This window comes from Lissotriton helveticus, chromosome 10, assembly GCF_964261635.1.
Source record: "Lissotriton helveticus chromosome 10, aLisHel1.1, whole genome shotgun sequence".
Lineage (NCBI taxonomy): Eukaryota > Metazoa > Chordata > Amphibia > Caudata > Salamandridae > Lissotriton > Lissotriton helveticus.
The window spans coordinates 255093992-255121693 of record NC_136071.1 but is presented as its reverse complement, the minus strand read 5'-3'; the positions used below and the strand labels follow the sequence as shown (position 1 = coordinate 255121693).

The window sequence follows — 27702 nt, the reverse complement described above, 5'->3', positions numbered from 1 at the left end:
GGGATCCGACGTTATGCCTACGCTCTCGACCTGGTGTAAGGATATGGACTCAGCCATGATGGCCGAAAGAACGGTCTACATTGCCCGGGGCTGTCCCCCAAAAATGGACCAAAATATGGGCAGCATGGAACATTTATCGGGGGAACATATGTGAGCCTATACCTGATCATGATAACGACTGCACTGATGAAGAGTTATGAGGAATATAGGGGTTGAATGTTGAATCAAATGTATGTGGTCTTACTTCCCGCCGACTGGGCAAATGTGCGAGCTATTACTGATTTTCTGAAACTAATGTGCATATTAATAGTCATGATTGACATTTTTGTATTGTCATATTTGCCATTGTTTGGAATATAAACAATAAAAACAGATTTACAAAAAAAAAAAAAAATTAAAAAAAGAATAAACCTTGGTTAGACCTGTCCAGGTTAGAAAATGTAGATCCAATTTCACTTCCATGTCCAGATAAGGTGCTGGGAAAGTATAGTAACAGCCAGCTTACCTTGAAACCCACAAGCTCCTCCACTCTTCACAGTCTGGATTTCATCTCCTACAGAGTACCAAATTTGCCTTCCTTGCAGTGACAGAGGTCTTGCGCAAAACCCTAGTTGTGCTTTGTCAGTTCAGCCTTAAAAACTATCTTCCACAACTCTTTATAGCAGAGACTACTCAATTGTGAGGTATGTAAGGATGTGTTGAATTGGTTTCTTTAGTTCCTTATAGCTCTTTTCTAGTCTCAATTAGGCTGTATTCTTCTGTTAGACCCCCAATCTCTTGCGTTGTTCACCAGGGCTTGTCTTGGAGTCTGATGGTGTTCAACATTTACATGTATCGTCTGGCCGAAATTTAGATATTTGGCATTGGTTTAATAGCTTATGCTTATGATTTACAATTTGTTACCTCACCATCTCAAGAGCCGAGCACTTAATCATCCAGATTGCCTGATTTCAGTTGCTGATTGGAATGGCATGTATTGCCTAAAACTGAATGGTGGTAAAACTGAAGTCATGTTGGTTGGAAGCAACCATCATTTCTGGACTACGAGTTGGAGGCTGGTCTCTTTAGGACCTATACCCCATCCCAAGCCTTCATTGAAAAACATAGTTTCTGGTTGGAATCCACTCCCCAGGGATCACCAAATCACACTGATCTCAGCCCGCTATTTTGGACTTATGATATGCTTAAAGAAAGGGCACCCTTTCCTCCCTTTTCTGTACCAAAAAAACATTGTCCAGGTAAGTGTCTCCTTTTGTCTGGGCTATGGCAACAGCCTTTACCTGGGTATCTCTCAGACTCTGGTCAGCCATCTCCAAATTATTAGAAACATGGCAGGCTTTCCCCTTCTATGAGTTCCGAGGCACTGGCCCATCTCTATGCATCTCTGAGGGCTGCACTTATTGCCAGCCCCCCAAATAATCCAATTTAACGCCCTTTGCTTTTATCTTGCATTTTAAAGTATAAACCCTGTGCATCTGCAGCATTTAAATAATTGCTGCACTAATTTCAGATCCCTATTGGCCTCCAACCTTCAGTTGATTAAGTTATGAGAATTTGGAAGGCCAGATATGGTGGTTGATCTCGCTCCGACATTGTGGAACAGCCTCCTGCTTTGTCTCAGACAGAACTCTCCTGAAGACCTTTTCAGGAAACAACTTTAAATCTTCTTTATTTCTTGGTAGATGAGGCTCCTTTTGGCATGAAAGCAGCGCTGGCAATCCCTGTTTGGGGTAGCTATGGTCAATTTCTTAATTATTCAGTTTTTTCACTCCTGCCTGCTTAACCCTACATAATGGGGTTACATTGCACGTGTGAGAATGGATGGGCTTTTTTCTGACTCACTGCTGTGCAGCTGTATAAGTAGCACAAGTTTGTCGAGATTAGCATGATGGCTGGTTAACAAGCTTCTGTTTTGGCTGAGACAGTGGTATGGAGACCCAGTATTGGAAGGTACTCAAGACAAACTGTTCCTGTAGAAGGCTTATTATGTGGGAACACATAGGGTGCAGCTAATCATTAGACTTGTGGTGAGGCACCATCCTGATAAGATTTCAGTTAGAAAACAGCTGTCACGTTAACCAACTTGCTGACCCACTTGCTCTTCTTTAGGTATCAAATACAGGCAAGGTGCAAGAGAAAGGCAGGAAAAGGATAGGAATACTGTAAAAGTCGAAAGAGAACGAGTCAATGGGACACCCCCTCCTCTTAACAAGGAAGGAACATGAAAAGAGAAAAAGCAAGGAGAGTAGTGACCGTAATGGAGGCGGTTGCATTGAGGAGAGGAGAGAGAGCAGCATTGCTAGTCAGGGCTCGAAAAATGTACTCACACGCATTTGCGAGTCAGATTAAATCAGGACGAGCTATTTTTAGGTCCTACTCGCCCTTTCTGGTGAGTAGGAAGACAAACTGACACTTGACCTCTGCCTTTGAAAGCAGAGGAAATGTGACACGATAGCAAGATTTAAAGGCATCTTTATTGCTCACAAAGTAAATGAGAAATAAAAATACTTTTAAATCTTGTTAACTTGTCACATTTGCTCAGCTTTCAGAGTCCGAGGTCAAGTGCATTTCAGTTAGGTCGAGGAGATTTTGTAGGTTACTAGACCTGCATGTCTAGTGCATTTTTTATGATTTTTCGAGCCCTGCTAGTTTAGTTCTCCTACTGGTACCCCTCGGTTGAGTAGGTGCCCTGCTGAAATGGCAGATCTGTAGGCATTGATAGTTCTATAAGCCACGCCTCTTCCTCACAAGGTCAGATAAAAAAAGTTCACAGTGTGTATTACACCTGTCCCCAGGGGATCATGGCCTCTCCCCAGGAGATCATGGCCTCTCCCCAGGAGATCATGGCCTCTCCCCAGGGGATCATGGCCTCTCCTCATACACAGAGACCATATATGCCTAGCTGAGCTATATGTCTTCAATGTGGATTCGACCATGCCTTATTGATTAGGTCAGAAGCCTGTTCCAAAAGACCTCAGGCACTCTCCTCCATGCTATAAGATCAATATTGTCCCTTCTCATCAAGGGTTGCAAGTTGCTATGAATGCCCTTTGGGATGTTCTGAGTCTAGAGAAGACAGATTGGCTAATTCAAAGAATGTTCCAGAACTGGAAACCAAGCTTGCGATCTACCACCACCAAGCTCGCCTTTTGTCTCCTGACATGTGCGGTAATCCTCACTATCATGGAAAAAGGGGTGTAGGCATTATTTAAAGCCATCTTAGCCTCCGAAGGCAAGCATTTGGATTCACTGAAAGTGTGTGGTGTCTATTCCGTTCCGGGCAAGAGATATCAAACCGACTAATAGAAAAATGGTTATCTTTTAATTGGAAGACCTTGAACACGTATGGAATACTTCTGAGCCATATTCAGTATTCATTGAAGCCTTGGAAAAAGTTACTTTGTAACGAAACATGTCAGCTGGAGGACTATTGATTTGTGCTCTCCATTTGTGAAATATAATGTTATCGAAATTCTTTGCTTTCTAGTACCCTGTTAAGCTTGTATGTTTAATATTTTATATTACATTGAACAAGTCAATTCAAAGAATCTTTATTCGGTGATTAAAAATCACCATAAAAGCACACACATATATACATAATAAAAAGTTATTAAACATTCCAAGATCCTTTGTGCAGAATGTAAACATAGCATAAAATACAAGCAATGCAGATGATAAAACAGAGTATGACACTTAAAAGACATAAAATTTGGCACATTTCATTCTTCTCCCCTAGTGTGTCTTAAACGGACTGCTACCTTTATAAAATTCATAATACTACATAATGTTAAGGGGTCCGAGGCTTTCTGTAGAAATACCAATGCCTCCCTAGCATGGGCCAATCTGATTTTTTTTTAACAGGTTTACAAGGAATCTGCGTCTGGGCATTGTATAAAAGGGACAAAGTAAAACAAAATGAAGGGAGTCCTGCGGAGACCTATTGTCGCAGCCGCAGGGCCCCTTCTGTTCAATTGATGTAGTGAATCCTGCTGGTAATGCCAACATAAATGGGAGTAGGTGCAGCCTGAATCGGCACATCAAGAACCTATCCTGTGCGTTATGCATGAGGTACAAGTATGGTTCCATACCTTCCACGCTCTTCACTAGGTTGTGTGCCCTCACTGTCTTTTTACACCCTTCCGCCTCAGCTCTGCGTAGGGTTTTCCGCTCAAGAAAAATGTTCCCTACTTGCGATTTATTCTGGGCTACAATTGTTGCAGGGTCAGTAAAGAGGTTCCCAAAACCTAGTTCCTCTAGGGTATTCTTCACATAATGGAGCCAAGGGATACGCATACATTTGTCCAAAATTGTTTTCTGCTTGTCGAAATTGATTTGTGAAATATCTATGAAACAATATTGAATTGATCAGAGTGCAGAGGTTATCTTCATGTTTGACATATACACCGGGTTCTTTTAGGAACACAGTGGATTGACACCTTAGGTTCTGGGGTGTAGGCTTCTAACCTTGAGGGGCACCAATACTATAAAGTTCACATTGAATGCATACAAAGAATGATGTGCTACCAGTGAGACCACCGTTACCGTTTGTAAATATTGTGTATTCTAGGCAAATCACTTAATCTCCCCGTGCCTAACAAAAAAATGAATGTGTCCTTCTGTAACAAAACTGGTGCTCATGTAAAGCGCTCTGATACCCAATTCGGGTCTAGTTCGCGCTACATAAAACTCTATTAAAAAAATAAAAGATAACATTGAATAATTTCAGCTTCTGTGGATCAGAATTGGGACATTTCTACCACAATAAATGCTTTTCCTTCTCTCCAAATTTTTCTTAGCCCGTCCCAGATATTTACCTGTCTAGTCAAAAGGATGTGAAGTTTATTTTCTTCTAATTTGAAAGTATTGTGAGAGTTACAAAGTTGAACAAGCACTGGCAAATAATGGAGGGCTAGCTTTTTGTTCAGTAAGTGTTTGATAAAAGTTGAACAACTCCTATCCAGTTTTATAGAAACAAATTCCCAGAATGTCGCAGTATTTTCTCTGCATGTTACAGAGCCTTTTTGTGCTCATGTCTTTACTTTGTGACACACCCAGGAAATCCAACTACATCTCATCACGACAGCAAAGTAGATCAAGCGAAATGAATAAAAAAAGGGATTTGGCAAATAGGGCTGTAGCAGTAACCCAAATAGCATGACTTCCTATAAAAACCCACCATAAATCACAATTAAGATCACATAATCTCAACAAAGTAAATACATCAAAGAAGTAACATTTCCGAGCTACATCTCATATCATATCTGCCGCTCCAAAAAAGGACTACTATATACCCCTCATCAAAACCTAATTGGCGCATTTATGGAAGACTGCACAATCCTCGGAGTGCTGTGGCCTTGACACTCAGCCCAGCCAGGCAGTGGCAGACCATGAAAACAGATGCAGGGGTGTACCACAAGCCCGCTCTCTGTTTATATTTTATATTGATTTATTTTCCTACTTTCGAGGTCTGGGTTTCGACAGCTCAGCAGTCCCTAACAACATACACAGAGTTGGCTTTAAGTCTGGCCCTTTAAACTACTGGCTTGTTTCAACCCGCCTCTTTTAGCCATTGGCTTGAGCCTGTCAGTCATGTCTTGACTCAGCTGGAGATGGTGTATCCACCTCTCACCTAATTTTATTGGTTGTTAGAGTGTATCCCTGCGTCCACTCCAGTGCTTCCATTTAGCTCGATGAGAGACTACTATACAACCATAGCATTCTCTGTCTGCGCCGGCTGGCTTCATCCTCTTTGTCTAGCTCTAAACTGCTGAAGTTGCATGCATTCGTACATAAAACCCAGACTTATTGGCTTTGCCAATGTTTGCTTGAAGAAATAACTGAATAAGTGAAGAGGCCTGATGCCAGACATAAAATGTGAGAGGGATCTTATGCACAAGGAAGATTTGGAAGCGAAAAATCTCTGTAGAAATGATACTTTTTGCTTATGAATGTTCTTCTTGCAACGCAGATGTGGACAACGTCGAGGTCTCGTCCAACTTGTAAACTTTGCCAAGTGTGAGATGAGCTAGCACTGGGGCGATGCTGAACCTTCGCCCTCCCCTACACAGGCATTGTCGCTTCTGATAAAGTTTTCCATTGTGCACATTGAGGCAGGAGCGCCTCGCGAGCGGTGACTTGGCCAGGATGATAATGTAATATTATCATTGGGCGCCTCACCCCACGCTCCAACCCATGTGGTCCAGGCCGGGCCCGAGGGTCACATTGCTGCATGCACAAAGTGAAGGCTGCCTCCAGGCTCGGGCCACACAGCCTTCCTTATTTTAGTCTCTCTAGTTTTACAATCCCGTTTTTGCGAAGCCAAGCAGGCGGAGCTGGCTTTCAAGAGGATTTTTTTGGCTTCTCGCCCGTGTCCTCGACTGATAAAACTGTCACATTTTGTGCCTGCCCCTGGCCTTGAGCGAACCCACCCGGCACCTGCATTCTTCTCTACCTATGGAGGCTCTTTGGGGAGTTAAAATGAGCTATAGCGCCAATCGTCTGTGCTGAACGCTTGTCATATATGTGCCGCTAAAAGCATTGAGGTGAGCACAGACTATGGCTCAGATGCAGGCATGCAGGAGGGTGGAGATTTTGGGGGTGGGAAGCTGCAAACGAGAGAGCTAGAAAACGTGCATTCTCATGGAATGCTGAAAAAAAGAAAGTAGTTCTTTAAATGTGAGCAGTGTAAGGATAGGTGCGCTAATTTATTTTTAATGAGGCCGAGGGAGCGACGTGCAGTCTGAAGGTGGTAGGTACGAGCCTGCGTGCCGGGCAGCGTCCCGTGAATGGTTAGGGACAAAACGGCCGCCATCTGTTTACAATTAACGCGAGCGCGAGACGCGGGCACGATAATTGAAAACAGGTGGAGCTGCAGCTCGCTCTCGCAAGCCGTAGGCCGTGGGCAGATACAAAGGTGGCACAGGCACCCACCTTTGTCCAATTGCGTGCTGTCTTTTTATAAAGACTCACCCAAAGCCCAATAGTGTGTGAGCACCACACGCACAAGCTTCAAGAAAAGCTGTAGCGATGCCAAGAGGCCCTCTCCTCGCTGTAGGCGAGACCTAAAAATTAGCAAAACTAAGATTTCACAGAGATGAAACCTATTGACTTTGCAAATACGTTTTTTGTTTGGGCACAGGGAGAATAAGTGATTTGCCCGTAATCACAAGATATTGAGCGGACGCCAAGGCTGGAAGTGAATTGCGTGTAATCACAAGATGCTGATCTTGACACTCTGGCTGGAACTGGTAGTTAGAGGCAGCTCAGAAGGAGGAAAGTTAACTATGGGAAAAACAGGCTCATGGTGGAGGCGATCTGGGGACAGCAGCGGGAGGTCAGTGGGGGCAAGCAGCGGCGGGCGGGAGGTAGTGGGGGGGCTGGCAACCTACAACAAATGCAGGCACGGTCGGAGGGACAGGTAGAGTCAGCCCGCAATACTAAGCACTCAGATGGTGTGCTACAGTATATAATAAAAGCTGTGAGGAATGAAAAATGTCCTAGCTAACGTACAGGAAAGTTTCAATTCTATTAAGGAGGCGGAGGCGAGGATTAGGCTGTCACTTTCTCCCTTTATTGTACTCCAGCAGCCAGTATCAACATTTTTCAAACAAACTACATTTCCCATGAGCATCAGGGAAAATGGAAACAAAAAATGTCCCAGTCACTGTCCAATCCCAGGCCCGGGATCTTCATATCTTCCTCTGCTGGCACTCTATTCTCCTCTTTCTTCCTGCGACACTGCCACAGTCCTTTGCTCGCTAGTCCTGTTTGCCCGCCTCGGAACCTACGGTACAAGCAGACTAGGTAAGGTACCAGGAAGTAAACTTTCCAACCAACAATTAGCCTCACGGTATAAGCCAGTCAACATAAGAACATCGTAGCATCACTGAGCAAGTCAATCGACAGAAGAAACGTCATCGCCTACAAAAGCATATTAGGAAACTGCATCATTTAGATTTTACTTACCATCCCAACGCAGCTATTCTGGGAGGGTTCGAATGAAGACAGGGTGGGCTAATCCTCGCCTCCGGCTCCTTAATAGAGTTGAAACTTTCCTGTACGTTACCTAGGAAATTTTTCATTCTATGTCAGGAGCGGAGGCTTCTGATTAGGCTAGTTCAAAGCTTGTTCACCACCAAGGAAGCCAGAGACACCACTGGCTTAAAGTAAAATCTTTTGAAGGTGGAGTCTGAAGACCAGTCTGCAGCTTTCAGAATGTTCTCCAGACGAGCCCCCAGGGAGAAGGCTTTAGACGCCATTGCCCCTCTCACAGAATGGGCTCCAAACCGGGAAATATCTATGCCCGCTTCCTGCATAACCCAGCGCACCCACCGCGCAATAGTAGGGGATGAAACCGCCCTGTGTGGTTTAGTAAGAGCAATGAACAACTGTTTGACACCCTGTGGGCGTATATCAACCGTCGCCACTTCATATGCCTTTAGTGCCCTCACCACACATAACTTCGGGACATCCGGGAATGCAAGATAAGAGATAGAACGCGAATCGCTCTTGGTACGTCTGGAAACATGGAAGGTAACTCCATCCGGGGTCAAGATTCGACCCGTAAGGTCCAAGGCTCTCACATCTGAGACCCTACGACACGAAATCAGATATTGTAAAATCGCTAATTTAGATGAAATCTGTTTCCTCGACAAGTATTTTTTGGACGGCCAATCTCGAAATAGGTTAAGGACCTTATTCACATCCCACAAAACTGAATAGCACGGTTCCGGAGGAACTGATAACCGAATCCCCCGCAGCAGTTTGCAAACCAGAGGGTGTTCCCCTATCGGGTGGTTATCCAGCGGGGAATGACCTGCCGGGGTGGCCGACCTAAAGGTATTGATTGACCTGTACGCCAAGCCTTCCTTTGCTAGAGAGGCTAAGAAATTAAGGACGTGGACAATGTCCGCCCCCATTGGATCAATCTGTTGTCGCAGACACCAACCACTCCACCAAGACCATGCTGATCGGTACCTCTTGTTGGTACTGTCTACCCAGGATTTGGCCAACAGCGTGGCAGCATCCTCCGAAAGCCCCGGGACTTGCCAGCGTTGCCTATAACCTGCCAGGCCATCAGACACAGGTGGCCTGTGGCCAGGAGGTGGTGAGGATCCCCTTGAGGATTCCTGAGGAGATCTGGAACGTGGGGTAGAGGGATTGGAAAATCCCAGGAAAGTTCCATCAGAACTGGAAACCAGGCTTGCTATCTCCAGATCGGGGTGATCACCACCAGATCCGCCTGTTGTCTCCTCACCTGGGTTGACACTCTGATGATCATCGCAAAGGGGGGAAACGCATAGCCCCTCTCTTTGCTCCAGTCTTGCAGAAACGCATCCACCGCCGTCGCTTCCGGGTCCGGCCGCCAACTGAAATAGCGCTTCAGCTGGGCGTCCAGACGGGAAGCAAAAAGGTCCACTGAAAACAGACCCCATCTGTTTACGATCGCCTCGAACACATCGGGGCGAAGTTGCCAAAGACTGGCGTCTCTCCAGTGACGAGACCACCAGTCTGCCACCCGGTTGGCTGAGCCGGGAAGGTGCTCCCCCGACAGGGATATTTCGTTGGACAGGCAATACTCCCATAGAGTCCTGGCAAGGTCGGACAAAGCCCTGGACCTGGTTCCTCCAAGGTGGTTGATGTAGCGCACCGCCACCACATTCTCCATCTTTAGAAGGACACAGCACTGAATCCTGTTCTTCGTCCAACACCTCACCGCAAAGGAACCTGCCATCAACTCCAGACAGTTGATGTGAAGGTCCTTCTCTGCGGATGACCATACTCCGCCTGTAGACACAGCGCCACAACGTGCTCCCCAGCCCAGGCCGCTGGCGTCGGATTCTATCACCAAATCCGGCTTGGAACCGAAGATCGCCCGACCGCTCCAAGCGTCCATATGCTCGATCCATCATTGAAGCTCCATCCTCGCCTCTTCCGTGGGGGAACGACCTGGGAATAGGTAAGGCCCTTGAGGAGGTGAAAAGCCTTGAGGCGTTGAAGGGCCCGGTAATGAAGGGGCCCCGGGAATATCGCCTGAATGGACGACGAAAAAAGACCTACAACTCTGGCCAGGTGCCGTAACAGGATCGTTGGACGTGCCAGAGTGCGTCTCAATTCGGGCCTGATCTTGGACAATTTCCTAAAAGGCAGGGACAAGGTGGCTTCTACTGAGTCTATCATAAAACCCAGGAACTGCATCCTCCGCGATGGGAGAAGGTCTGATTTGTCCTGGTTGACGATGAATCCCAAGGACTCCAGAAGGCTGACCGCCCTTTGAAGATGGACCAGCAGCTTCCGCGGACATTGATGCAGGAGGAGCATGTCGTCCAGATAAATTATAAGACGGATGCCCTCCGTGCGCAAGCGCTCCACCACCGGCTTCAGCACCTTGGTAAAACACCACGGAGCAGATGATAGTCTGAAAGGAAGGGAGGCAAACTCGTACACCTGTGGGCCCCACTGGAACTGAAGAAAACTCCTGTGGGGAGCAAAGATGGGAATCGTGAGGTAGGCATCCTTCAGGTCCAGCCGGACCATCCAGTCCCCCTCCTGAAGTAGTTCCCGCAGGAGGTGAATACCCTCCATCTTGAAATGGCGGTAGATAAGCCAGCCATTGAATTCCCTGAGATTTATCACTGGGCGATAGCCCCCGTCCTGCTTCTCCACAAGAAAAAGATTGCTGAGGAAACCTCGCGGGTGCAGTTCCGCCTGCACAATAGCCCCTTTCTGTAGTAGATCTGCGACCTCTTTGTCTATCAGAGCGCATTGGTCCTGCGTGAAGCCGATAGGTCTGGGGCGAACGGACTGCTTGGGGAGTCCCGAGTACTCTATTTCGAACCCTCCGACGGTCTGCAAGACCCAGGCGTCGGAGGTGAGCGAAGACCATGCCTGAAGAAAAAAACGGAGTCTGCCCCCCACTTTCAGGCCCGTTACATTTTGAAGTCTCACCTTTGTGATTATTGTAGCCGCCGTCTCCTCTTCCTCTTCCACCGCGGCGGCGGAGATAACCTCTGGTCTGGTAGAAGTTTCCAAACTTGTCAGGATCCTGGTATTGACCCCTGTGGGAATCGCCCTGCTTGAAGGAGCCTCTGTTATAGGGTCTGCCAGACGAGAGGCCCCTCCCTCGACTGTCTGCGCCAAAAACACGGGGTGTGAAGATTCGTTTCACGGACGCCTGGGCCTTGTCCAGGGAATTAAAGGTATTCACAAATTTACCCAGTTCCTTGACGAACGGGTCACCGAAGAGGTTACCCTCCGCCATCGGGCCTGCCACAGAGGTGGCCAGTTCCCCCAACTTCGGGTCTATCTTGATTAGAATACATCTCCTCCGTTCCGTAGAAATGGCTACATTCACATTCCCCAGGAAAATAATCGCCCGTTGCGCCCAGCCAGAAAGGGTCTCCGGGGAAATCAGGGACCCCGAGGCCTTGGCTTTTTCGGCCATGTCCAGGATTTTTGCCAAAGTCCCCGCCGTGTCCAAGAGTTTATCTTGGCAGGCCCTCCAAGATCGGTCTATAACCTTTTTGAGGTCCTTCACAAACTTTGTGAGGAAGGTGGACATTTTGGGGTCAATCTCTGGGGTAACCGTAACCTTACCCTCCAAGGCGGGGCGCGGGCACTCTGCCCGAAGGCAACTACGCACCTCCTGGTCCAAAGGCTTACGAAGCCTGGCCCCCATGTATGCCGCCACCTTGGGGGCGGGAACCCAGTGCGATGAGCGCGGGTGGAGCAACTCGTCCGGGTTGAGCATGTCTGAACTGGGGTCGGAGCCAGACGCCTGGGTGGAATCAGCGGGAAGCCACGAACGCTCTGGTTCCCCATCCGAGGTTTGGCGTGACTCATCTGGGTCGACGGTGGTCGCATCGTCCTGACCCCCCTCCAAGGCTCTAGATGGCGCCTCCTTTGAGGTCGAAGGAGTATCAGCAGTTTTCGCTTCTAAGAACGCCTTTTTCAGGCGCAAGAAGGCATCGGAATCCACCCCCGCGTCCGCAGAGCGCTTTCTCTTGTGGTCTGTGGCACTCGTTGATGGTTGGTCCGGAGGTATGGGGCCGGTTTGCCCTGAAAGGTCTGCCCCTTGCCCGAGAGGTTGGCACTGTGCCTGAAGATGATCTATTTTCTTCTCCAGGTACGCGACTACCCGCGTTACGGCCTTCAAAATGGAGGAATCCATAACCTGGCAGAAATGGTCATCTACCAGCAAGTACATTATCTGCTGCTCCTCCTCCTTCTCATAGTATTCATCATACTCCATAGCGCCTCTGCACAACCGCAAGAAGCCAAGGTTATTAGGGGGTATGACAGGACAGAGCCCGGAGGTATAAATCTCTTCCCGCCGCAGCGGGGTCAGTAATAATGAGGCTGGGACCCAACAGCCTCTGTTATGAGGCACTGAACTGAAGCCTACCTGAGCCGGTCCCGAAATCGCGCTAAGTATCCTACCCGCCTCGCGGGTGTTCAGGCTCCAGGCAGGGGCTCGGGTGATTTTGTTTTAGCCTTAGCGCTACCCAAAACACAAAGACAAACACACAATTCCTCCCCCGCGGTGCGCGAGTAAGTTGAGCCGCTTTCCTGACGTGAGCACAAAGCGTAACTCAACGACTCGCGCCCGATGGGAGGTAGAGCTCCTCAGTGCGGCAGCGAAGGACGCCGGTCCCCTAGCGGCGGGAGGCCGCCCGCGCACAGAGCCTGAGACAACATCCGCGAAAGGAGCGGAGAACGCCCCCGCGGCCCACACACAGAGTCACCGCCGCAATCCCCTCAGGGGAAAAAACATCAACGCGCTAGCTTGCGCGACCCGGTGCAATCCAACAATGAAATCGCCAATGACCTAGAATCAGTTAGAAAAGGAAAAGGAAAAGCACTCATCTGTATGCTGCTGGAGCAGCGAAGAAAGAGGATAGAGTGCCACCAGAGGAAGATATGAGGATCCCGGGCCTGGGATTGGACAGTGACTGGGACATTTTTTGTTTCCATTTTCCCTGATGCTCATGAGAAATGTAGTTTGTTTGAAAAATGTTGATACCTTTTAATGGCTGCTGGAGTACAATAAATGGAGAAAGTGACAGCCTAATCAAAAGCCCCCGCTCCTGACATAGAATTAAGATGGCCTGCAGATGCACTGTTATGGAGTGCTCAATAAGATTTTTTTTTTAAAGAAACTTTCAGAGTGCTTAGGCAGTAGAAGGACACTAGCAAGTTGCCAGTGGCCGTACGCTGCACTTGGGCCAAACTCCATGCCATGGACAGGCAAGCAGAGCAGGAAGTGAAAGCAGACAATGTGCTGACCAATTTGAAGTGTGTAAATTGGAGCAACATTGGAATGAATGAAAGGTAAGTTCCTGTAATTATTGGGCGGGTTCAAATCCCCTTTTAAGATTTTTTCTTAAATACAAGAGATTTCGCAAGCACAGCGCAAAAAACCCTAAGCAAACACACTTATCTGGCTCCTGAGCAGTAAAGAAAGCAGAACTGCTTTTCCTTGTGGACTGTTTTATGTTTTATATAGAAGAGACAATGAATATGGCCTGGGATCGCTAGATCGCCAGGACTCTAGTGCGCACTAACTAATGAAATTTTTCAAATTTTTCAAATTTGCACAATTTTAATGCATATTCTTTGTTTCAATTCATTTCATGGTAAACAAATAAAATGTTATGTTTCAATGCAATTTATACATAAATAGTACACAATTATTGTATTGTCATCATACACTTTCCACAATTCCATTTGTACAAAACAGTTATATTTACAACCCAATGCATTTCGGGGTTTGAACCCCTTCGTCAGGGGCCTAAATAACTGGTTGTAGAGTAGTTGCGTGTACTACATATTTTTAGAAGTTTTTAGAAGTATCTTGATTCCCAATAGACGAAAGAACTGTCTGAAGCTCTATGTGATTTTAACTGGGAAGTTCGGGGATCTGCGAGCCTTTTTACTTTCTCCCAGTCTCGCTAAGATTCAGCATACTCCCGTGCGGGGGTATAGGAAAAGCGGCGTAGTAACGGCGTCTTCCCTCACTGCTTGCGTTGTCCAACCATTTATTCATTATATAGAAGAGAGGCATTGTTATTAGTGCACTTTCTGTTCCTGTTTGGGATTTGCGTGATTTGCAGTCCCAGAACTTTTCTTGTTGAACAGTAATGGGTGTTGGGCTGCTGAGCCAAAGATGAAGAAAGGTTAATGTACACTTGAAAGCCATCTGCTTTGACATAGTTAGAAGGTACTTGCACCTGCCTGTAGCTGTATGGCGTGCAGATCTAAAAAATAAATGTTGCTTTGAAAAGTGGGGTTAATGCAGAGTTTTACTTAATTATGAAATTGTTCTGTTTGGCTGTTCCACTACTAACATAAGGTTGTGATTATATCTTATTCTCTTAGATGTTTTTGATGTTGAGGAAATCTCACCCATTGGTAATTACTCCATTCCATTTTAGAGTCCATTATTTTTGTCCACTTTGACACACCAGCAAAGAAACACACTAAAGCAAATCCGGTTTAGTCCTGCTTCAGGAGAAACAATCCAGCCAAATTGTCAGGCCCCTCTGAAAGGCAAATATGCAACCCTGACCGGTTTAGGTCTATTTGGACCTCATCATTAAGGTGCAGCATGATTCCTAACGCGTACGATGACAGCACACAATGATGATGGGTTGAATGCTTTAATTGGTCTCAGCCACAGGTAGTCACTCGACCCTTTTGATGTCAGGTGGTCAGTGTCTCCTTGAAGACTCATCTTGAAATGCATCACCCTATTGATGTTTGTTTGCCCCCCTTTTTTTTAAACACATTTCCCTTGTTGCCTTTTTGAATGGTAATCCACAAGAGCCAAAGTATCCTGCCAATTCTCGGCTTAAGCCTTGAATGGACAAGCTTTTGCCAACAATTTAGGGCACTGAAAAGGTTGCAAAGGTACTGGATACTTGGTGTCTTCGGTTGCTTGAGGCATAGACTTCACAGTAGATGTCGGTGGCAGGCCACCAAAATTGAGTAAATTCTTCAAGGCACACATACTGATGTGGTCCTTTAGCAGAAATGTAATGGCTACGTTTATCTACTTAAGACTGGAGCACATTTCTCTATGCTGAACACCAATTCTTTTTGAGTCAACATTGAGCAAACCTGAAGAACATCATAATGAGTTGGTGCCCATAGTGAAGATCAAAATGTTATACTAGAAACATTTGTTAGTATCATTTTTCTTGATAAGATGGAAGATCGAGCTTGTGGGGGAAAAAGGCAGAGGAAACAAGACCAAAAAGCATTCTCCTGAACTGAAGAGACTAGAAGTTGTGATAAATGCTTGAGAGACATGGATTTTGGCATTAAATAAAACTGGTGGGATGCAGTTTTTAGATCAAAAGTGGAAAGCACTGTTCTCCATCAAGCATGGATGTTCTTTTCATTATCTACAGCAAGGGATATGATTCGAAATTACTATGTATGCACTAAGAGGTCGTAAGGCTACATTTATACTCCGTTTCCCATTGTCTTCACCCCAGCACAATGGGAGTGAAGATGTGGTTCCTTCGGAGATCTCCCGGTCTGCTATTTCTTCTGTTAGCAGGAGTTGCAGTTCCTTCCTAATGCTAGTATGTACTTCTCTGCATTTGCTTCACAGACGTGGAATGTTTTAGACCGATTCTATGCCTTGCAGCTTGCGTAGTTTATTACCCCACCTCATGGAAAGATTTACATTTTGCAAATTCATGCTAAATTCTTGTACGGTCTGGACAGACTTGGGCATACAGGGATTCACAATTATTTGTACCAGTCTCTGGTCTCTCCACCCAAACCATTTGCCAAGTGCCCATTGCTACCTGCAATCCTTCCTTGGGGATGGACATCACTTTTCCCACTACATGGTTCTAGGTGATCTTCACATCCACCTTGACCAGGCAGACTCTAGAGACACACTTCATTTTCTTGACGTCCTACATCTTGCCCAGGTTTCTTAGTGGGTTAGTCTCCTTACTCACCAAGGGGGTCACATCATCGATCCAATTTGTTGTAATGTTTCCATATTGGTGAATGACCCCTTCCCGGTTCCCTGGTCTAACCACTTCTTAACTATTTCTCTTGGGCGGTAGCCAGCGCTGACCCCCCTGTATGATGCAATCGCAGACCGGCCTTTTGCAAAATCGATCCAATTGTGTTTAGCCAGGCCTTGGAGGTTTCTAGGCCCATTCTTCCTGGTGATCTTGAGGGAGGACTTGCTGGGTTTACGAGTTGGATTTCTAACACAATGGATACATTATCCTTTGCACCCCCCCCCCTCCCCGTAGGCATTCTAGGGAGTCACCTTCCAAACCATGGTCCAGGTCCGACTTGAAGGCGTTAAAACATGAGTGTAAAAACTAGAGCGGGATTGGCGGCGCAGAGAATTCTGCCCCTTGGCTAAACAGAAGCTTAGGCTAAAACAACAAAATTACTATTCTGCCCTAGCCCAGGCTAAAAGGCTATACTATTCGAACAGCATTAACCTTGCCTAAAACAACAACAAAGAAATGTTCGCCATCGTCCAGAGCTTCATGGCCCCCACAGCCCAATCGAGCAGGTTTCCATCCTCAGAGGCCTGGTGAGATACTCTCTTTAGCTTCTTCATTGATGAAATCCACACTATTCAGGTGGCTTTTACCTCCTGCAGCGGGGGCCACAATTGGTTCCCTGCCTCTGGTGTCTCCACTTGCTAATCCTATGCACTCCCTGGCTGCCTTTACTCCCATTGATCTTCCCAGCTCTCTAAAAATTCTGAAGGGCCTGAAATCACTCTCTCCATCTGACCCCTGTGCAGCCAGATTGCTGGCGACTGCTGCAGAGATTATCAACTTGGAAGTCAAAAGTATCATTAGCATGTCCCTCCAGGAGGTCTGAAAGCTGGCCAAGATTCTTCCCTTACTAAAAAAAAAAAATCTCTTGATCCTCTTAGCCCTGAGAACTACCGTTGCATCTCCCTCTTGCCTAGTGTGGCTAAGGTGTGCAGAAAGGTGGTGACCAAAAAACTCACTGAGTTTATCGAAAGTTCAGGCCTCTTGCACCTGGCCCAGTCAGGGTTTAGGGCTTCTCATTACACCGAGTCAGCCATGGTGGAAATTTCAGAAGCCATCCAGTAGTGTCTGGACGCCGGCGGGAGGGCAGCGTCATACTGCTTGACCTGTCAGCAGCGTTCAACACGGTTCCACACTCACTGCTGCTCTCTCGATTTGCCAAGATTGGTGTGTCTGCCACTGCTTGGGGCTGGCTTAAGTCCTTTCTGAAGGGGCAGATGCAACAGGTCTGGCTTCCACCGTTCTCTTCATCCCCTCGGACAGTGGCCACAGGTGTCCCCCAGGGGTCTTACCTTAGCCCCTTTCTTTTTAATATCTAAGTTACACCACTGGTCCAACTTGCCGAGGACTGGGGGGCTAAAATCATTGCCTACGCTGATGACACCCGCTCCTATTTACCTGGGGTAAAAACGTGGACTCCGTCTCCTCTGCAAAACATTTTTTGACTGCTGTATTTAAGTTGCTAGCTGCTGCCCAACTTAAGTGCAACAAGGAGAAGTCTGAGATACTCCTCTATGGGAAATTCCCCCTTAATTTTAGAGAAACTATCTGGTCACCCGAGAACTCCATGCCTTCATTGACAGGGAAACCCGCTAAGAACCTGGGGGTCTGGTTTGAGGAGAATCTATCATTTTCCACTCTGCTGCTTTGGGCTACTGAGAACCCTCAGGAAATTTCTCCCTTTCCTTCCTTGGGCTGCAAAAGAAACTGTTATCCGTGCTCTTATCTTCTCCTGATTAGACTATGCCAACCTGCTGAATAAGTTACAGGTGGTCCAAAATGTGGCAGCCTGGCTTCTTCTTGACATCCCTATTAGAAGCATCGTGAGACAACACCTGTGCTCATTGCACTGGCTTCCCGTGGCAGAACGGGTAAAATTTAAATCCCTAGTCATTGCTCATCGTGCCCTCCATGGCCTAGGCCCTACCTACTTTCAGAAGCGGTTCTCCTTCTATGCCCCTACGAGACAGCTGCGCTCTAGGTCTCAACTTCCCAGGTTCCCTGCTTTAAGCTTCAATAGTTGGGCGGCAGCTCTCTTGCCCTGAAAGCCGCCTTGGCCTGGGACGCCCTGCCACTTGCGTTACGCTACACCCAAGACCCCATGGCTCTCAAGTAAAACTTGAAAACTTTTCTCTTTGTTTAGTTCAACCTGTTTTACCCCTCTTGGTTCGCCTAGAGACACCCCACGGAGTAGCTGTGTGCGCTATAAAATAACATGACATTACTTCTATTCACATCAGTAACAGTTGAGTTTCGACCCCATCTCTTTTACTTTTGCTCCTACTGCTTTAATATACTTGTTATTGATGATGCACTCTTCATTAGACTTTTTCATTTTTTTTTACTGACTTTTTACTCATGCTACTGACTGTTGTAGCTTTCACTAGTAGCAATCACCTCAGCAAAGGTGAGATCTCCGGTGACCCAAAGTTGCTCTTGTGTTGACCATTAGTTGATACCTGAGCACCTCGTCTGCATACATGGTCCCCTTATGTGATGCTTGCAGTGTCTTGCCACCATAATCACATCTTCACTAAAACTATCATATCTTCTTTCTCCGCCAACGGAATAGGCCTGTGTAATGTCCTAAATCGCCAGGAAGGCAAGATGTTCTGTTTATTACAGGAGCAGAAAGATAAGGTATTGATAATTATTAGGCATTGCAGGATTCCAACATTCCCTGAAGATCTGTCTGGACAAGTGGAGAGAGAAGGTCAGGTCAAGGCAAGGACTCAGATGGACAGGATAAAGAAAAACAAGGAAAGAAGAGAGCGAAAATGCCAATCGCACACCAGCATCAGGAGAGGTGCCAAGGCAAAAGCTGGCTGACTTTCCCGAGACCAAATCAGACTTGTGATTGGGACGAGAAATGTCCTTTCGGACAAAGCCGGAATCACACTGTGCCACACTGTGCCAACACAGCGCCGCCAATTGAACTAATGTGGCATTAGCACGCATGGTGGAATAGCATTGGATTTAGAGTTCAACATCTTCCCTACTGGTGCGCAGTCTGGAGTTAGAATAGTAAATTAAACTATTCCAACATCCATCACCCTTCATAGTAACAAAATGAATCATTTACAAATGCATCAGGTGTGTTCAGGTAATGATAATTTACACCTCATTAGCTGTCTAAATGAAAGCGCTTTTCTAAGAATATACCTTACCACAGCGCATGCATTTTTCAGTTGAAAAAAAATGTATGCACATTAATTAAATATAAAAGACTTCTTTCATTTATGGTGATATTCTTAATATTCTGCCATGAGTGCTCACACATTGCTAGAGAATAGAAATATATATTTTTTTAATGATTTTAATTGCTTTTAAATAGTGGCAGCTGGGTAAATAATGGCTACTTGTCTGTTTGAAGTCTAAAGTGTTTGTTTCTGTTGGTTCTTTCAGACTTTGGCGTAAGTGCTTTTTTAGCAACTGGTGGTGATATGACGAGGAATAAAGTGCGAAAAACATTTGTTGGCACACCATGTTGGATGGCCCCTGAAGTTATGGAACAGGTATGCTTTCTCTTTGTTTTAGACAACAATAGTAGATGCCATCTGCTGCCCCATTGTAAAAAGCCCTCCTCATCAAAAATGTTGAGTGTTTATTAAAAATTAAAATAAACTCCATTATGTAAATGTTATATCACAGTAATGTAAAATACATGCCTATAGAAACCAAGTGAAGAACGGGCATACACCAAGAGATGTGATTTCAGGTTCTGTGAATTAAAATAGACATTAGGGTGCTTGTAAGCAAGTGGCATGAACAGCAATCCACTAAAGATCGTTTTGCCTTTGTGTCTATGGCCCCTTAGCAAAACGGATTGATATTGACCTGGCTGGTAAAGGCGTAGGGCGGCTGTATGGAAGGTATATGCACATGTAATCAGTTGATGTGGGCTATTGGGTCCCATATATTCTGGAAAATCTTTTAAGGATTTTTTTTTTTACGGTCCTCACGTTTCTATGGCCAGAATTTGTTGTTTCTCGAATTGATGCATTCTCTATATAACGTTACACCATGTTTTTACGTTAAGACCAAGCCTTTTTGTCTAGGTCCCCAGTGAGTTTTAGCTGAGCCCTTGGGATACAAGCAGGGTCACTGGATTCATGCAGGACATAAAAGGAGTCCTTATTTCCATCATATTTGATTTAGATTTCGTGTTGACAAAGACAAAAGCCCTGTGCTTATTTGTTTGTTGCAGACGTTAGTTGTCCGGCACCTGTTCCACTCACTAGTACAAGTATAATACCTGAATAGAGCAGTCATGAATTGAAAGGTGACCATTACCTTTTAAAAAGTCTTTGTGACTGTTTGGATTTTCTTGCTGTCGAGAATAATGATCTGAGGGAGCAACAAACAACAATGTGGAAATTTGCAAATTTCGCATACATTTTGCAGTAATCGATACTGATAAACTACTTTGTTTACCAGTGGTCCTCCATATAGGTGGAAAAATAAAGGAATGCCCCAATCTGGTGTTTTGAAATAATTTGCAATCAATGTACCACACTGATGCATGTTAAAGTGGAGAAGTATTTATACCCTTGCACAGCAGCATTTTACCATCTACTGTATTTGGTTCTAAATACAATTCGAGGTCCAATTTTTTTTAATTCGTTTACTTTTCAGGTCAGAGGCTATGATTTTAAGGCTGATATCTGGAGTTTTGGAATAACGGCAATTGAGCTGGCGACTGGTGCCGCCCCTTACCATAAATACCCACCAATGAAGGTGAGCACACCCTTTCTTTTACTAAAATGAAGCTTTGACAAACAGTACTTACATTTGCGACAGTTATGCAGTTGTCAGTTTAAGAAAATATTGGCGCTCCTTACATGCACTTGCGCTCTCACCACTAAACTATAGATCACTTGTGGTGGGAAATTTTCCATCAGACCGAAAGAATGTGTTACCGAGAGCTATGAGACACTGTGAATGGAGAAAATCCTCTTTTATGAATTACGTACAACATTTGAAAATCCCTGTAGTCCCAACTTGTTCTTGTAAAGCCCCAGGTCTTCCACAAACGTACGGTCACATTGATAATTTCCCATTGCGTCCAGAGGTTTGTTAACCATTTTATATTTGTCATCCTAGTTTGAAATCTTATTGGAATGTTTTCTTTTTCTTTTTTTGTGTATTAATGCTATATTATATATTGTTTGCAAGCCGTGCAAATGTAATTGTTGGATTTTGTTGTTTCATAGAATTAAATGTTTTTCTTAATATTACCAAGCCTGCGTTTCCAAAGAGGAATATTCTCGTCTCAGTTTAACATAGGTTTAACATTTTATTTATTTACTTAAGTTTTATATAGCGCTGGCTAGACCCGGAGGTATCGGAGCGCTTTACATGAGGAGAGTTACATTGATTACAAATTATACATTGCTACAGAAGGTATGACAGTTACAAGTTACATTTTTAGGTTAATTAAGTGTAGAGGGGTAGGGGGTAATGTAAAAGGGTGAGGGGAAGGAGAATTAAGTGGAGCATAGGCATACGGATAGACAAAGCAGGCAGGTGGAGAGGAATTCAGGGGATGTAGCCAAAGAATGAAGGAGGGAAGCGGAGGTGGTAAGGGACACAGCGTGGAGACAGGGAAGTAACTGTCTGATGTCTGGCTGGGTGGGACAGGGATCATTCTCAGTCCTCAAGTTTGTGTGATCCCCATTTGCACAGTGGCATCTCTCAGCAGGGTCGCTGAGACTCCAGGGCATAAGATGCTGGATCCCTCCCCAAGAAGGAGAGGAGTGCTTTGGTCACGGGCACACTCTGAGGAATGGGGGAGGGGGTAGGAAACCCAGCAGGAATACAATGTCCGAGGTTCGGCAGAGTAGGAGTCTGCTCCCAGTGGTAAGGGGATCAGTCCCAGTCCTCCACTATGCGTGACACCCGTGTCACTGTGGACTCTCTCAGAGGGGTCTCAGACTCCAGGGCAAAGATGCCAGATCCATCCCCAACAAGGGGAGTAGGAGTGCTTTGTACAAGGGCATAGTTATGGGGGCCATTTGAGGGAGTCAAGCCGGTAGAGAAAGGCACTCCCTGTAAAATGGTCTAATGGCATTGCCTCTTCCCACTTGGCTGGCGCCACATTGACAAAGCACCAAATCACCAGGCTGGAAGGAGGAGCTCCGTGTTGCTCGTACAGTCGCCATTTTAAGGACAGGCGACAAGCTTTAAACAAACAGCCGCAGTGCCTCTAAAAAGGTTAAAAAAAAAAATTCGGCAAATACCTCATCGGGTGTGCGTCCAGTTGGATTAAGGTTAGTTCCTTGGGTGGTTCCAGCATTATACTTTGATTGCGCCGCCTTCGACCGCAGCCGTCATCTTAGGGTCAGGCATTGAGCTTTTGTTGCGCCTCTCCCCTCCAGAGCGTGCTGCCATACGCAGGCCCGGTATCAACAAACAGGCAGTCATCAGGGGGCCGGCCACTGCGGCACACATCAGTCAACAACAGATGCACAGATACACAATCACTTCTTCTCAACATCACTGTAATCGGGAAGGCTGGTCGTTGGAGTGCATTTAAGCTGCCATTTTAAGAACAGGCTTCATCACGATAAGAGCCCCACAAAGTGTGAAAACTTGGGTTATGGATGTATACCCAGTTATGTGGTCAACATGGGTCTGCCTACGTGAAGTTCAAGGCATTCATCAGGACCAGGATTTTGTCACTCTGCTGGCATACAGTGCAAAGAATAAAATATAGAAAAATTATACGCGGCCTCAATTCTTGATCATCAATCCGTAGCAATGACAGTCAGTATGATAGGTCAGAGGGACCTGTAAACAAGTAGTAAAAACAACATATCAAAGGGAGTAATAATATCACTACACCAACGTGCACCATCACCCTTCACTCTGGTGAAATGCCTGGTCAACCAGGATTCAAAGATCTTACCTTAGATCAATGTGTATGATCCGACTGAACCATCAACAGAGTCTCTCACCATGTTGATTCCGCTAATTAGAGGTATACATTAAAATTAGAGGGTGGTAATAACAATATGGACATGCCAGCATACAGACATAACCTAAACGGTGGTAAAAAGTCGAACAAAAGCGGTCACATCAAGTGGTGGGTGTTCATGTTAAGTTCTCAAACTAGGACCCAGCCCATTGACTATATATCTAAGATAAAGGTATGGATGATGCCTACATCAATACCTAGTGGAGGGGACATGTCGTCCTCATACTAGTAAAATAATGTATCTGATCCACAAAGGTGAAAACAAAATAGTATATGTGGGCCGGAACCATCAGCGGCCCTAAGGTTTAACATAAGTTTCCTAAAGCTAACTCTATTATTATACATTACTTTCATTCTTTAGAATATCCCATAATACCCATGCCACATCAGAAGCTTAGGATTATTGCAAGGCCATTTTATAGGTATTTGAAGCAGCAGATGTAAGGACTCTTATTGCTTTTTCCTAAAGTCAAACAATATCAGTTGTGAAGTAGACTAGGTCCCTAATATTTGTAAGCAGCTGGTCAGGTTACAGTGTTATGAAACCATGTCCCTTCTTATTTGTCACCTGTTTTTGACTAAATGTTTGTATTCATGTGATGGTCTGTAATGTATGTTCTACTGAACAATACTCTGACCCATGAAGGAGAGCATTTCGATTGTATTTAGAAAGCACATTTGGAGTCCAATATTACTGGTGAAAGTTCCAGTTAGTCCACTGTCCTCGAAATGATTTATTTGTGCTTGTTCCCTTTCTTTAAAGCTCAGTTTCATTTTAATGTTTGATTTATGCCAATACTGTCAAACACAATATAATATTTAGTAAAACAATTGTATAAGAATTTTATAAAGGCTCTCAAATTTAAAATCTACTAACTATCAGACCTCTTATTGTATTCCTCATGTTTAAACACTACCTCTTTTAACATTTAGCTCTATGATTATTGTAGCAAACAATGCTCCTAACTTGTTACAGAGTGTTACATTTCCACATTTCATTATTTACTCTAACATGACTCCCTGGTGTTTAATATCCTTATAGTGGGTAACAACAAGGATTTCCTGTGAGTGCTAAATTGTGCAAATAAAGATAAGTTGCTGAAAATATATTGCACAACTGAGACTTCACAAGTATTGTAGTTTCATTACCCTAAAAATGTCTATTTTACCTGTTCCATTCTCAGTTTTAGCACCCACCTTCTCACTTCTTTTGATTTAATTTGATGTAATCTTTTTTAAATAACAGGATACACCATTTCCCTCTTGGAATTTCGGATTAGCATATCAGGTAGCCTTCTTATATAATGTTAAATCAGAATTTTAAGGTCTTCACTTAAAAATATTAAAGTTTGTTTTCATTCCTTTTTATTCTTCAGATTTTCCAACTTTGTCTGATAGGTTCAGTATAGATTTTATCCCGAATATTTGTCTTTCCATTCTAGATCTGAGGTTATCTCAGTATGCTTATTAAATAAAGATAGAAAATTATCACTAGATGCAGTAATTCGGCAATAACAATCATGTAAAAATCTTCTATGCATTTTATAAATTATACAGACTAAACCCAGCTCTAATTTTAAGACATGAGCTAATGAACTTGGAGGCAGTCGGATTTATTATTTCTAGATCAAACATTCTACAGACTAAATTTTGTTGGCATCTTTATCCCACAAAGTTTCTCTACAATATAATACTGCCAATGTTATTTCATATTTTATTTCAGTATATCTATAGATTTGTGGGCCAATTTGGCGTTTAACTTCTCCAGTGCATTAGCTGTAGCATGTGCCCAAGTAACCAAATTTTACACAAGATTTCAAATTAAAATTCCATGCAAATAAACCCCCCATTTATACATAGTTGTCTACTGTTTCTAATATTTTGATATCTAATTTACTTTTCAACTTATTTGTAGTTTTCATTTTTCCAAATATCAGTCTTGGTTTTTACAGTAGTAGTTATAGAATAAAATTCCTCACAATATTTAGAGAAGGCATCCAGTGACCTTTGCAAACCCATTCCGGTTACACCCAGAAGTATTGTATCATCTGCATAAAAAGATACTTTGAATATGGGTTCAACTCAAATTTGGTGGAAATCCTTCATTGTTTGACCTATGTTTTGGTGCCTCTGCCATATAAGTAGAGAACAATAGCAGGGCCAAAATAAATCCTTGGCTGACTATTTAGTGTCAGTTCTCTTTATAACTGCACCATTAGCACCCAATTGTACTTGGGTCCATGCTTTGTTGTGCAGTACAATTATGAATCTAAAGAGGCCCATTGGCATATTCCATGCTTCCATTTTCTCCCACAGCCTATTTTAGTTTATCATGCAGTGGATAAGTCTACAAATGTAGAGTTTCGCCTGAAAATAAATTTCCTTTGACACAACCCAGTTTTCCAAATACTGTAATAGGTGTTGCCTAAATATTCTTCTGAATATATTCTTATAGGCTATAATCCTATAATTTCCAAGATCTGTTTGAGCTCCTTTCATATACAATATCTAATGCTTCCTTTCCATGTATGAAAAAATCTTATTGAGCTAAATTATAGCATGAAAGAGTGGATGGAGCATTATAAGAACAGATCTGAGGTGGTAGTTACATCAGGTCTACTGCTACCCCATCTAAACCCTGTGTACCTGAAGGTTTGCTTTTTATGTATGCTTCTGTTTATTTTTCTGATGGTGCTTCATTTGATATATTTACTTAATCAGCTGTCACAGTTTATAAACTCGCAGCTCCCACTACCATGTAAGCATCTGTGTGTAGCATGCAGTGCTGTAGATTCACATCAGCTACCCAACTCCCATGGGTTGCTGTAGATGTACATTCTTTCACTTAAACTCTTCTGCCATGGTCAGTAAACTGTCCTATCTTCTGCTCTATTTCTACACTCACCTGCTGTGGGACAAACAATCTTACAATGGAGCCAGTGGACATTCGCACTGCCAACTAAGGGAGGAGTCAATATACCCTGTGACTCCAGGGACTTCGCAGACATTAGATGGCAGGATTAATGCCAAGCATATAAATCTGCAACACTACATGCTACGAACAGATGCGTACAGGGTAACATATTCCTTTCCTGTAGAGGCCAAAGCCTAGCTTCCTAATATCAGCTTCTAATGTTTCTTCAGTGGTTCTCTAAGATTAGAAAGTTGATTGGGCTTTTAAAAGATAATCTAATCCATATTATTGAAGCTACTCTCTTGATATAACTTGGTCTTATTTTCCACCGATTGAGATTTGAACACAGAATTTTTAATAACCTTGAATGATTTTAGACTACTTTCTTCAGCTGAGAAAGTCTCTTCAGAAATATATTGCTTTGAATAGATGGATGCCGGGCTACTCAATAATCAAATGTGGTGCACAAGCAGTCTATCGTAGGTATATTGATAAAACAATAAAAGACGAGAGTCCTGTTTCTTTAGTTCCACCGTATTCTCGCCCTTTCCTGAGGATCTTCTCTAATTTGTACTTTACTCCTAATCTCAACTGATGTGCTTGTTTAATCAATTGTGTTTTCTTCAATTTTAGTCTCTTAAATTTCGTCAAGCACTAGAAATGGCTCCTAGTTTGTTTCTTTGGGGTTTTAGTTAGACCAATGTTAAATAAGGTTAAAATGCTTCTGTTAATGTTAAAGGGGCGACTGGCGCAGGAGTAATGGAGTCAGAAGCTTTGAGAATTGCTTTCAAAGAGGGCTTTATTTTTAGATAAGCTTTTTGTTTTCTGCTGGTTATTCTTTCTCTTGCAAAGGCTGCAGGGTCCGTCTTGTTATACTTCGGGGACGCCAGACTGAGAAATGTCCAGTACCAGGTGGAACGCTCTGGTCAGTCTGAACTCAAAAGCAAGAAAAAAATACAAGGGCAGAAATTAGGAGGTTTGTCTGGGTCTTGCCAATGCGAGGGACCGGGGAGTGAGGGAAACCGAGTGCACGAGTGTTATTCACAGATGACTCTACTGTGCTCAAGTGCTCCTGATAGGGAAAAGGTGTGCGGAGACTGTACAGGTACTTTACACTATTTACAGGTGGGATTCGGCAAGGCAGACTGGTTACTCAGACCCACCCAACCCGCAACCTTGCCCAGTACCTGTTCGAGCCACGCTCCTCCCGTGGGAGCGTGGCAGGGTGGCTCGTGAGGACGTTGGCCTCCTGGCGTGATGTTACTGCCTTGGTAGTCTGGAGCCTGGTCCGTCCCGTCTTCTTCCTCCGCTCTCTTCGGTCACTCGATTCTCCTACTGCCGCACTCTCCGTCTTCTTCCTCCTGGGAAACGCCGTCCGTCCATTTCCTCGTTCCTCCTCCTTTTGACGAACCTGCAGCGATGACGCTCAAGAGGGTAGGAGTCTCGTCCTCCGGGAGTCCCCAGTTAAAGGTACCATGTCTGTTTTCTTCTTCGTGTCTCCATAGGGACTCCGTGTCTTCTTGACACTCGTTGGTGAGATAAGAGTTGTCCTGCTGATGAGAGGAGACAGAAGCGGGTGAGAGGGGGTAGCTGACCATCAGTCTGTTATCGTGTCCGGTTCCTTCGTTGACCGTCTGTCCCTGCTACAGCTTCTTTCGTAACGGACAAGCCCAACAAAAAGGGGCATAAAAGCTTCTGGGTTATGTCCAGTGGTGTACTAGGGTTAGTTCAATAATTCCCATAACATTATTCTCAAATCAACCCTTATC

At 44.6% G+C, this 27702-nt stretch overlaps 1 protein-coding gene across 1 annotated transcript in view; it reads left to right on the top strand.

Annotated features, from left to right (window-relative positions):
• Window positions 1-27702, top strand: part of OXSR1 (oxidative stress responsive kinase 1) — a 633421-nt gene that overhangs the window by 360458 nt on the left and 245261 nt on the right. Inside the window, exons 6-7 of the mRNA XM_078665259.1 lie at window positions 19449-19558; window positions 20679-20780. Coding sequence (XP_078521385.1) covers window positions 19449-19558; window positions 20679-20780 — 212 coding nt within the window. The remainder of the gene's footprint in view (window positions 1-19448; window positions 19559-20678; window positions 20781-27702) is intronic.